The sequence below is a fragment of the Scheffersomyces coipomensis genome (assembly GCF_036884675.1).
Source record: "Scheffersomyces coipomensis strain NRRL Y-17651 chromosome Unknown DFJ63scaffold_3, whole genome shotgun sequence".
NCBI lineage: Eukaryota > Fungi > Ascomycota > Pichiomycetes > Serinales > Debaryomycetaceae > Scheffersomyces > Scheffersomyces coipomensis.
In genome coordinates, this window is record NW_027042894.1 from 528,067 (window position 1) to 540,719 (window position 12,653).

A 12,653-nucleotide genomic window follows, 5' to 3' on the forward strand; every position below is an offset into this window, starting at 1 on the left:
AAAAATTTTGACTTCGTCCAGATTTTTATTATACGGTAGTTGGTGACAATTCTTCAAAGGGAACGAACGAAGAGAATATTTAAATGATTCAATTTGTCCATTTCGAAAAATTTTAAATTTCCAACCTTTTCCTCTTCTTTCCTCTCTTTGTTTTTAACATCCCCTTACAATTGACTCTATCCCACTAGAATCAATCTATTCAAGGACAATTCAAAACAAATAAAACATTTCCACAATGGTTCAATCATCTGTCTTAGGTTTCCCACGTATCGGTGGTCAAAGAGAATTAAAAAAAGTTACTGAAGCTTATTGGTCTGGTAAAGCTACCGTTGAAGAATTACTTGAAACTGGTAAATCTTTAAGAGCTCACAATTGGAAATTACAAAAGGAAGCTGGTGTTGATATCATTGCTTCTAATGATTTCTCATTTTACGATCAAGTTTTAGATTTATCTCTTTTATTTAATGTCGTTCCTGATAGATATACTAAATTTGATTTAGCTCCAATCGATGTTTTATTCGCCATGGGTAGAGGTTTACAAAGAAAAGCTACTGAAACTACTGCTGCTGTTGATGTTACTGCTTTAGAAATGGTTAAATGGTTTGATTCTAACTATCATTATGTTAGACCAACTTTCTCTCATTCCACTGAATTTAAATTAAACTCAGTTGCTAAACCAGTTGTTGAATTCAATGAAGCTAAAGCTTTAGGTATTCACACTAGACCAGTTATCTTAGGTCCAGTTTCTTATCTTTACTTAGGTAAAGCTGATAAAGATTCTCTTGATTTAGATCCAATCACTTTATTAGAAAAAATCTTACCAGTTTATAAACAACTTTTATCTGAATTAAAAGCTGCTGGTGCTAATCAAGTTCAAATTGATGAACCAATTTTAGTTTTAGATTTACCTGAATCTGTTAAAGAAAAATTCCAAGTTGCTTATGATGCTTTAGTTTCTGAATCTGCTCCAGAATTAACCTTAACTTCTTATTTCGGTGATGTTAGACCAAACTTAAAAGCTATCGAATCTTTACCAGTTGCTGGTTTCCATTTCGATTTCGTTAGAGTTCCAGAACAATTCAATGAAGTTTCTTCCATCTTAAAAGGTGAACAAACTTTATCTGTTGGTATTGTTGATGGTAGAAATATTTGGAAAACTGATTTCTCAAAAGCTGCTAAATTCATTAAAGCTGCTGTTGAAAAAGTTGGTGCTGAAAAAGTTATTGTTGCTACTTCTTCTTCTTTATTACATACTCCAGTTGATTTAGAAAATGAAACTAAATTAGAACCAATTATTAAAGATTGGTTTTCTTTTGCTACTCAAAAAGTTTCTGAAGTTGTTGTTTTAGCTAAAGAAGCTTCCGGTGATGATGTTGCTACTGAATTCGCTGCTAACGCTGCTTCAATCAAATCAAGAGTTGAATCTTCAATCACTACTAATCCAAAAGTTCAAGAAAGATTAGCTACTATTAATGAATCCTTAGCTACCAGACAATCTCCTTTCCCAGAAAGATTAGCTGTTCAAAAGGAAAAATACAACTTACCATTATTCCCAACCACCACCATTGGTTCATTCCCTCAAACTAAAGACATTAGAGTTAACAGAAATAAATTCACTAAAGGTACCATCACTGCTGAAGAATATGAAACTTTTATTAACAAGGAAATTGAAACTGTTATTAGATTCCAAGAAGAAATTGGTTTAGATGTCTTAGTTCATGGTGAACCAGAAAGAAATGATATGGTTCAATATTTCGGTGAACAATTGAAAGGTTTTGCTTTCACCACTAACGGTTGGGTTCAATCTTATGGTTCAAGATATGTTAGACCACCTATTATTGTTGGTGATGTTTCAAGACCAAAGAACATGACTGTTAAAGAATCTGTCTATGCTCAATCTTTATCTAAATCTCCAGTTAAAGGTATGTTAACTGGTCCAGTTACTATCTTAAGATGGTCTTTCCCAAGAGATGATGTTTCTGGTAAAGTTCAAGCTTTACAATTAGGTTTAGCTTTAAGAGATGAAGTTACTGATTTAGAAGCTGCTGGTATTACCGTCATCCAAGTTGATGAACCAGCTATTAGAGAAGGTTTACCATTAAGAGCTGGTCAAGAAAGATCTGACTACTTAAACTGGGCTGCTCAATCTTTCAGAGTTGCTACTTCTGGTGTTGATAACTCTACTCAAATCCATTCTCATTTCTGTTATTCTGATTTAGATCCAAACCATATTAAAGCTTTAGATGCTGATGTGGTTTCTATTGAATTCTCTAAAAAGGATGATCCAAAATATATTCAAGAATTCTCTGATTACCCAAATCATATTGGTTTAGGTTTATTCGATATTCACTCTCCAAGAATTCCATCTAAAGAAGAATTCGTTGCTAGAGTTGAAGAAATCTTGAAAGTTTACCCAGCTGCTAACTTTTGGTTTAACCCAGATTGTGGTTTAAAAACTAGAGGATGGCCTGAAGTTAGAGAATCTTTAACTAATATGGTTAACGCTGCTAAAGAATTCCGTGCTAAATATTAAATTATTTAGTATCGGGTCTTATCTTTTTCAATCCAATACAACCCCTTAATTGTTTTATCAAGATATGATTATGTTTGCATTGTTCAATTCTTCATATTGTTGATGCTGTATCTGCTGATTACATTTATTCAACATTAATGTAATTTTATTATTATTTACTACTTTTTTTATATTATCTTTTATCTGTTTATGATACATTATGAGTTTATTTACGATTTATTTTTGTTCATACTTTTTTTTTATTCTATACTTTTTATTATTGTTTATATTTCCATCCTATGGATGGAAATTAAGGGGTTTAAAACTTATTTGGGATTTCAACATCGGTTATTATTATATATTATAAATACGTATCATTTTTTTAAAGAAATATATATATATTTATTATTATCATTGTTTTGTATTTGTAGTTTAATTTGGTTAGTAAAAATCAGATTTTTTGTCGTTATGATTTTTCATACGACATTTGCAAGTGGGCCTTAATTTTTCATTGTCAATGCGACATTTTTCCTCTGTTTTGGGGGATAGGACATTTTAATTACGTATGGTGGTCAATTTGTGGGTTTGCCATCATAAGAGGTGAAACTTGATCTATTTAGTAAGTCATTTTCCAATCTGTCAACACGATTTAACAACAAAGACGATAGTTCCGATACAGATTAACCATGTCAGACGAAGAAGATCCAAGTCAATTGATTGAACAATTCATTTCTATCACTAGTGCTCAAAAAGATTTAGCCCAACAATATTTAGCTCGAAATAATAATGATATAGTTTCAGCTATTGAAGATTATTATGCTAATACTGGGACAGCAGAAGCTACAGAACCAATCTCACAAGCTCGATCATCAGTTTCACAACCTATTGCGTCGAAACCCAAGAAATCAACTGGTGGAATCAGAACATTTCGAGATTTAAATGATGAAGAAGGGGATTCTGAAGATGATAAAACTAATACTAATTTCTTTACTGGTGGTGAAAAATCAGCTTTACAAGTTGAAGATCCTAATAAAGATAAACGTGGAAATCATGGTAATGGTGGTAAACCACGAGATGAACAACAATCATTAATTGATCAAATTTTTGAAAGAGCAAGAGAACAAATGGATCAACCTGATGATAGGCCATCTGCCGGTCAAGCTGATGTTGCTGAACCTTCTTTCACTGGTAGTGGATATAAATTAGGTGATGGAACTACTAATTCATCTGAAAAAGTGGTGGATGATAGTTCAAAGCCTAAAAGACCAGCTAAAGTTACAAGAGAAATTACATTCTGGAAACAAGGTTTCACAGTAGGTGATGGTCCATTATTAAGATATGATGATCCTGAAAACGCGAGTGTATTAAGTGAATTGAATAGAGGTAGAGTCCCCATGTCTTTATTGAATGTTGAATTTGGTCAAGATGTTGATGTATCGGTATTTAAAAAGACTGATGAAGATTGGACACCACCTAAGAGAAAAGTTGGTGGTTTCCATGGTCATGGTCAAAGATTAGGTTCTCCTGTCCCTGGTGAAGTATTATCAAATACTCCATCCACTAGTAATCTTCACGAAGAAGTCTCGGCTGAAACTACTCCATCTAATCCAGAACCTATAGATCAAGGTGAAGGTGATTCATTAGTACAAATAAGATTCGCTAATGGTAAACGTATAGCTCATAAATTCCATTCCACTGATTCAATCACAGTAGTGTATGATTTTGTTAGAAATCATGCTTTAAATGAAAATAACACTCGATCATTCACTTTAAGTCATTCATTCCCCGTGAAACCAATTGAAGAATCGAATGAAACCACCGTATTGGATGCTAAATTGAAGAATGCTGTCATAGTACAAAGATGGATATGATCAGTATATAGGTTCCCTCTACCTCTTTTATATATGGTAAAATATATATATTCATAAATCTTTAGAACCATAATAATTTTTTTTGGGTGAGAATTGAGATGGAAATTTTTCAGTCTTAAGACAATAAATATCATAGACTTTTGACCAACTATTTATAATTATACCTGTTAGCCTACCTTCGTTTCATTTGTATATATATCAGACATTTCCAGTCATAGATTCTCGTTGTATATCATTCCTTCATTTTGCATTTCTTTCATAGATTAGACAACTGCTCAGTTCACTTAATAATTTTCCATTTATATCTAAATTAACTTCCATGGATTCTATATAACTACAATCATAGACATTTAACTACATTCATCATAATGCTATTGTCAAGGCTACGGCCTAAAGTAAGGATAAGGCGATTCAATTATCATTTAAATCTTATACGACATAATTCAACTCGATTTTTCCTCGAAACTCAATCCATAACTAATCATCCTCAAGATTCAGATATCACCAATAATGATCATGTAAATAAAGATTATTTCGAACCTAAGGATGAATCACAGATCAAATTAAAGCGAATACTTACATCTAGAGTACCACTATTGAATCCAAAACTTCATTATCAACAAATTTCAAAGTCATACGTTCCACAACCTTTGAACTACGATGATTTCGATCATGAACCAGAACATTCTTATGAACAATTAATAAGCCATAATACAAATAATCCACCTGTTGTAGGTTCTATTATTGAATATGTTAACCCAGCGACTAATTCAATCTCACTGGGAGTGGTGTTAAGAGAAGCCCAATCGAAATTCAATGAAAATTATAATAAATTAATTGTCTTAACTTCTGAGAATATAATCGAATCGGTTTCACCAGTATCAGTTACATTTCAATTATATGAGGTATTAAATCCAGAGTGGATTAATTCGTTCAATATCCTAGATAATCGTTTTGATGCTACCCTTCCTGGAAGATCATTAATCACTAACATTTTAAATGAATTCATTAAGAAAAGTTTAATCTACAGTAAAGATATAGAACCACAATTCAATATTGTCTTCGGACAATATGCCTTATCCCACACGATCACACCTATATCACTCTTGGAAATAATTGAATCTTTAAGACTCTCAGAATCATTGTTGACGGAAATTGATCAATCTTACTATCATCAATGTATGTTGTTAATGAGTATACATATGACTCTTGTTAATTCACCAATGTGGTTGGTCCCTAATCTTAATATGTTGAATCGATCAAGTAATGTCATAAATCATTTCTCTAATCAGATCATTAAGGGGTCAGATTACTTTGTTAATTCAGAGTATAATGCAGTCATGATTAATAAATTTATTCAAAATTGTGAAAATGAGATCCTATTTATTGAATCTAACAAGTTTTTAAATCAACTTTATCACGATCAAGCAAATGGTAAACGAAAGTCATTAGAAGATCTTAACCTTTATTTCAATATTTGGGAAGGAAGACATCACAAGTTCATTATTGATGTTTTGAAATTCACCATCATCTATCCACATCAAAGTCTATTACTGTTGATTGGTAAATTTGATGTTTTCAAATCACAAATTCCAATAACTCCAACTAAAATATATAACTTCCTTAATGAATTGAATATCTATGAAGATGGCCTTAATGGAAGACATGACCCTACACATCCCCTTCTTTCATCAAATGTCATGGGTGAAGTCGATTTAGATGGTTTAGCTACTAGCAGCCCAAATCAATTGATGCCATCTAATAATATTGAACAATATAACAGTAAGGATCCGCAAGACTATTTCCAACATTTAAGAAAATCAAAAGTATATTACCCTGATCATACCATCTATGGAATACCATATAAGACCAAAGTTGATTCAGAATTGAAAGAATCGATTCTTGCGGTTTCTCTTGAAAAGATAAATTCAAGAAAATACCTCATAAACATTCATATACCCGATATAATGACTAAAATCTCTCCTGATAGTGCAATTATAAAATCAATTACTTCATCAAGTGCCAATATGAAAGTCATGGATGCTTCGAAACAAGATTCAGACCATGGGATATTTGGAACATTGAAATTAGATCAGTTTAAATTCAAGAATCAAAATATTTCCGAACAGACAGATAATGAATGGGTAAGTGCTAGTGACTTGATTCCACAGACTACATTAGATCGAATTCGAAATTTAAATCAAAAAGATGGTACGACATGTTTGACAATATCATTTCTTTATAATAGTTATGAATCTAATCCATTCACTGATTTACAAAATAAAGTAACTTATTCATTTGATTCATTGTCGTCGGTGTGCATAAAAAATATCTCATGGAATGAACTTGAAGAATGTTTAAAGGGAAAGTCAGAAACTTCAAAAGCATTTAGATTATTCACTAGGCCTTTCGTTCAATCTACAGAAGATCGGAAACTTAAATTGTTAAACAATGATGATATTCATAATGTTTGTTTCATTCATAATATCTTGAAGACTCATATTAAGTTGAGGAATTTAGAAGGAGCATCAATCAAGGAACCTACTACTTCATTAGGCGAGAACTTATCAAATGGAGACAATGGAGAATCATTACCAAGATCAAAATTCTTCGTATCTGAGATTGAAAAATTTGTAGGGAATTTAACTGCCAGTTATTGTCAATACTTTGAAATTCCAATTTTAACTCAAGAACAAAATCTTGTTCTTGATAAGAGTGACGATATCTTAAATCAATCATCATCGAAAGTCGATCCAGAAGATAATGCATTGGTAACACATCATAATACATTATTACCTAGTTTTTATGCTGATACCTATTATCAAACATTACTTTCAAGAGATATCAATGGATATGTTTCTGTACCAGCTAATATAATTGCACGAAATTATTTACAGAAGTCAGCAATATTGGTTAACTCAGGTAAGAATGCAAGACATATCCCCTTAGGTTTGAACAATGGGTTTGTTGATTTATGTAATACATTTCAAGATTTCGAATCTGTAGTGAATCAATTACAGATCTTGAATCATATTCAATCACAAGCAAATATCTCATTTGTCCAAAATTCTCAAAGTCAAATCAGTTTGATTGATAAATTCAGTTATTTAAAGGGGTTAGGATATAATCTAAATGGACCAATGGGTCCTCTGGTGTTGAATGCTCAACTTCGAAAGATCAAAAACTCACAAATCATGATTGATCATTTAAGATCAAGTTTCAAATCCTTCAATGCATTGAAACAACTTGAAAAGTCGTTACAGACTACTCAACCATCAGATATCACCTACACATGTTATGTAACTCATAAGGGATATAGAATTGATGATATAAATTCTCATCTTGTAAGAGGGTTCTGTAAAGAATTAGATCTTGAAGTTGACATACTTGTTGCTGAAACAAGTCAAATCTCAATTGGATCAACTTTACAATGTGATAAAGTTATGTACTTGGATCCTACTGGTGGTCAATGTATCTTAAAGCAAATCGAAGGCTTCTAAGCATAGCATTTCTTGTAAATAGCATTGTATATATAATGTATAGAAATTATTGCAAAATAGATAAATTTTTAATTTCCTGCATATATCGCATGACTTCAAAATTTTTCATTTCTGTCAGTTTTTGACTCATACAAATTAGGTCAATCTAGAAGTAATCATTTATAGTTCAAGGAAGATATCAATAGATATGGTAGTAAGTATTTCATAACACTAGTTAGAAGGAAGTGATAACGTTCTTGAGACACAATAGTTTTACTAACATGAATTTACAGGGCACAATTCAACCATCATTAGATGCTTTGCAATCTATAATCAAGAGTCATCAAGAAGATTCCACTGAAGTTCAGTCAAATGTATATCCTATCTTTAAATACGTTGCCAATGATGACTTAACCATTCATCAAGCATATTTGAGATTAGCTAGATTGAATGACAAGAATCGTTCTCCTAATTTCTTATTTGAATCCTCAGTTAAGGGTGATACTGTTGATAGATATTCTTTTATTGGTATTAATCCTGCTAAAGTTATCAAGACCGGAGATGATGAAACCAAATTTGAAGGGAAATATCTTAATGTTGATCCAATCACCGTGCTAGAACAAGAATTAAATGCATTCCGTCAAGCTCCTTTACCTGGTTTACCTAAATTCAGTGGTGGGGCTACGGGATATATTTCTTATGATTGTGTTAAATATTTCGAACCAAAGACTAAGAGACCATTGAAGGATGTATTGCAATTACCAGAAGCTGTAATAATGTTTTGTGATTTGGTTATTGCCTTTGATCATGTTTATCAAAGATTTCAAATCATTAACAATATTCATATATCTGAATCAACCGATATAGAGGCAGCCTACTTACAAGCTGAAAAGGAAATTGATGAAGTAGAGAAGACTTTAACATCTCATGATATATCCAATGATGAAATAAACCCAGAACAACCTCCTATCAAACTTAATCAAACATTCACTTCTAATATTGGTCAAGCCGGTTATGAAAATCATGTTAGTACCTTAAAAGATCATATTTTAAAGGGAGATATTTTCCAAGCTGTTCCATCTCAAAGAGTGGCTAGACCAACTTCATTACATCCATTCAATATATATCGTCATTTAAGAACCGTCAATCCATCTCCTTATTTATTCTATGTTGATTTAATTGATTTCCAAATCATTGGTGCTTCACCTGAATTATTAGTTCAATCTGATGTAAAAGGTAGAGTTGTCACTCATCCAATTGCCGGTACTATTCAAAGAGGTAAAACTAATGAAGAGGATGAAGCCAAAGCTGAGATTTTAAGATCAAGTTTGAAAGATAGAGCTGAACATATTATGTTGGTAGATTTAGCTCGTAATGATGTTAATCGTGTTTGTACTCCCACCAGTAATAAAGTTGATAGATTATTAACGATTGAAAGATTTTCTCATGTTATGCATTTAGTATCTGAAGTCAGTGGTACTTTAAGAGAAGATAAAACTAGATTTGATGCATTTAGATCAATTTTCCCGGCTGGAACTGTTAGTGGATCACCAAAAGTGAGAGCTATGCAACTTATTGGAGAATTAGAAAAGGAAAAAAGAGGTGTTTATGCTGGTGCAGTTGGTCATTGGGGGTATGATGGTAAGACTATGGATACCTGTATTGCCTTAAGAACCATGGTTTATAAAGATGGAGTAGCCTATTTACAAGCAGGTGGAGGTATTGTATTTGATAGTGATGAATATGATGAATATATTGAAACCATGAATAAAATGAAATCAAATAATAATACTATTGTTGAGGCTGAAAAGATTTGGGCTGAAAGAGTTGGAAAATTTGAATAAATTTAGACAATTCAATTTAATTAGACAGACATGTATATAAATAAACAATATAACGTTCAAACCGAGTATCAAATGATGATGTAGAGAACTTACAATAATTAAATGATAATGTACAATATAAATTTTTATGTATTATAATATAACCAACAACTTCATAGAGTCGTTTCATAATAATCTCAAACACAGATTCTTAAAGCATAAAAGAAAGAAAACAAAGAGCTGATCTCTTAATATTTAGTTAGTAAATATATCTCTAAAATGAATCAAATTGTAGTTAGTAAATTTTGAAATAATAGTTAGTAAAATAATTTCCTATCCTAAATAAAATAATCAAATTCAACGATATCAATCGAGGAATTGGTTAGTTGAGGCAATTTGCCGCAAAAAGTCATAATCGATATGGACAAAGCAGAGATCTTAGCTATTAAAAACAAATATTATATTTGCAGATTTCACATAATTCAAGCTAAAGAAATGTTGATATAAATGAATTCTATTTGTTATGAATGTTTTGATTTATTTTCCAACCAATTTGTTTGATGTAAAAATTAACGCGATTTCCTGTATGTGAAAAGTATGTAATTTGCAACTTCATTTTGTAGTCATTAGCATTTAGTTAATGATTGAGGAATATTTCAATGTAAAAAAAGGTTATAAAAGTGAATAAATTGAATAGAACAGAATCATTAGTATGTTATGGAGAAGAGATATGTAAGAATATTAAAATGGAATAATCATTCACGTCTTGAAAATAGGTTTTTAAATGAATTAAATTCGGATTTTATAAAATTTATAGCTTAATTTTGCCAAATTTAACCAATTTTATAAAACAAAGTAAAGAGTTAAGTTAAGCTACAAATACTACATTGATCATTATCTAATGAGATAACTCATGATATAAGATATATAAACTTAATTTATTAAAATAACGAGTACACGAATTGTCCAACAAATACACATGGACACAGCGGGGCACAATAAGTATCCCAAAAATTTATCATCGACACAGGTGCTCTGATTTCAATAACCAGTCATACTAAAAATTGTTAGTATTATTATTCTCTTAATATTGTAAAGTTAGTAAGTTATTTTATAGTTAGTAAATATTTAAATATCCTAGCCTAAAAGAAGATTAAAAAATAGTTAGTACTTTTGAACACATTCCTATCGTTGAAATCAGAATGCTATGAGTTAGCTGCTCATGATTTCAAACGATATGGAATATGACTATCATCATATACACAGATAAATTCTATAGCTTTGATAGTTTAAAGTAGCTTAAAGAGGTTTAGTGAAAGACTAAGTTTATAGAAGATCTCATTGATCGTAGATTGAGGTTGAATATTACGACTTATTTTTACATACAATTTCCAATCTGTAGATAATTACCATTTGAACTAAATAGGATGCAAACTACAATGGATAAGTTAAACATTCTCGTAAGATCAAAATGATTAAGATAACACAATGAATCATTTGTAATCAGATCATATTAACTTTTTGTCGTGATTTAAGGATGTAATGATTAGATAGTCTTTCTTCTTTAATGTGTTGTGGTGGTGGTGGCCAATCTTAAAAATATCCTAACGGTTTTATATCCCTTTTGGGAACGAAAGCCACAATTTAAAAGCTGAAAAATTATATGTTAATATTTACATCAAAAATTAGTAATATCTGATTCATTTATAAATAGTTTGATTATCTGATTAAGACATTTTGATTATTCTCAATTGATTAACTCATAGATACCAACCATGACAATTCCAAGTTTAAGTCAATCTAATCTCTTTAAACCACTTCAAGTGGGTAATGTCACTTTAAATCAAAGAATTGCTCATTTACCAACCACAAGATTCAGAGCTTCATCAGAACATATTCCAACTGATTTATTATTGAAATATTATACTGATCGATCAATTACTCCCGGAACTTTGTTAATCACTGAAGCTACATTAGCATCGGAAAAAGTTGGTTTATATGCTAATGTCCCTGGAATTTGGAATGAACAACAAGCTCAAGCCTGGAAAAAAGTTAATGATTCCATTCATGAAGCTGGAAGTTTTGTTTCTCTTCAATTATGGGCATTAGGTAGAGCTGGTAATCCTAAATTATTAAAGGAAAAAGGATTAGATTTCGTAGCACCATCCCCTATTTATCATACTCCGGAATCTCAAACTCAAGCTGAAGAAGTTGGTAATCCAATTCGGGAAATCACGTTAGATGAGATTCATGATCTTATTTATAATCAATATCCTAATGCTATTAAGAATGCCATTGCAGCTGGATTCGACATTATTGAATTCCATTCCGCTAATGGATATTTATTAGAACAATTCATTGATCCATCTTCAAATCATAGAACTGATAAATATGGTGGATCAATTGAAAATAGAACTAGAATCGTGTTAGAAATCATTGATAATTTAATCGAACAAGGCATTGATGCTAAGAAATTAGCCATTAGATTATCCCCATTTAGAAATGTTAGAGGTCATTTAGGTGAAAAGGAATCAGTTCATCCTATTGCAACTTATGGATACTTAGTATCTGAATTACAACAAAGAGCCAACAAAGGTCATGCATTGTCGTATATCTCTGTGATTGAAAATGCTGCTGAATATGGTATTGCAACTACTGATTTCATTAGTCAAATTTGGAAAGGACCTATCGTAAGAGCTGCTGCTTATTCCCTTGCCAATGATTTCAGTCAACTTGTCAAAGATGTTGATGTTGATGATCGTACTATCATTGGATTCGGAAGATATTTCATTTCCAATCCAGATTTGGTAGATAGATTGAAACATGGTTATGAATTAACTCCATTTGAAGCCCCTAACTTTTACACAAACAGTAATTTAGGTTATAATACTTATCCGTTTTATAATAAAACGTTAGAATATGATGAAGAGACTGAAAAGGCCCATTCTGGTAAACCATTAGCTTGAAT

General features: G+C 31.3%; 5 protein-coding genes across 5 annotated transcripts; all 5 read left to right on the top strand. All coding sequences in view use genetic code 12, as the record gives it.

Annotated features, from left to right (window-relative positions):
- Positions 1–235: 235 nt before the first annotated feature.
- On the top strand, positions 236–2,533 carry MET6 (5-methyltetrahydropteroyltriglutamate-homocysteine S-methyltransferase; the record flags this gene model as incomplete). Its single annotated transcript, XM_064904962.1, has 1 exon — positions 236–2,533. The coding sequence occupies one exon, from the start codon at positions 236–238 to the stop codon at positions 2,531–2,533; it is 2,298 nt and encodes a 765-aa protein (XP_064762433.1).
- A 665-nt stretch (positions 2,534–3,198) lies between these two features.
- Positions 3,199–4,383, top strand: SHP1 (protein phosphatase regulator; the record flags this gene model as incomplete). The annotated part of the gene is made up of 2 exons (XM_064904903.1): positions 3,199–3,553; positions 3,587–4,383. 2 exons carry the CDS (start codon positions 3,199–3,201, stop codon positions 4,381–4,383), a joined length of 1,152 nt encoding a protein of 383 aa, XP_064762434.1.
- Positions 4,384–4,493: 110 nt separating this feature from the next.
- DFJ63DRAFT_104330 (uncharacterized protein) lies at positions 4,494–8,013 on the top strand. Its single transcript, XM_064903180.1, has one exon. It carries the CDS (start codon positions 4,752–4,754, stop codon positions 7,881–7,883), a length of 3,132 nt encoding a protein of 1,043 aa, XP_064762435.1. The 5' UTR covers positions 4,494–4,751; the 3' UTR covers positions 7,884–8,013.
- On the top strand, positions 8,014–9,804 carry TRP2 (anthranilate synthase). The gene is made up of 2 exons (XM_064903179.1): positions 8,014–8,076; positions 8,156–9,804. The coding sequence occupies exons 1-2, from the start codon at positions 8,071–8,073 to the stop codon at positions 9,704–9,706; spliced, it is 1,557 nt and encodes a 518-aa protein (XP_064762436.1). The 5' UTR covers positions 8,014–8,070; the 3' UTR covers positions 9,707–9,804.
- Positions 9,805–11,460: 1,656 nt separating this feature from the next.
- On the top strand, positions 11,461–12,651 carry DFJ63DRAFT_322485 (alkene reductase; the record flags this gene model as incomplete). Its single annotated transcript, XM_064907436.1, has 1 exon — positions 11,461–12,651. The coding sequence occupies one exon, from the start codon at positions 11,461–11,463 to the stop codon at positions 12,649–12,651; it is 1,191 nt and encodes a 396-aa protein (XP_064762437.1).
- Positions 12,652–12,653: the final 2 nt, after the last annotated feature.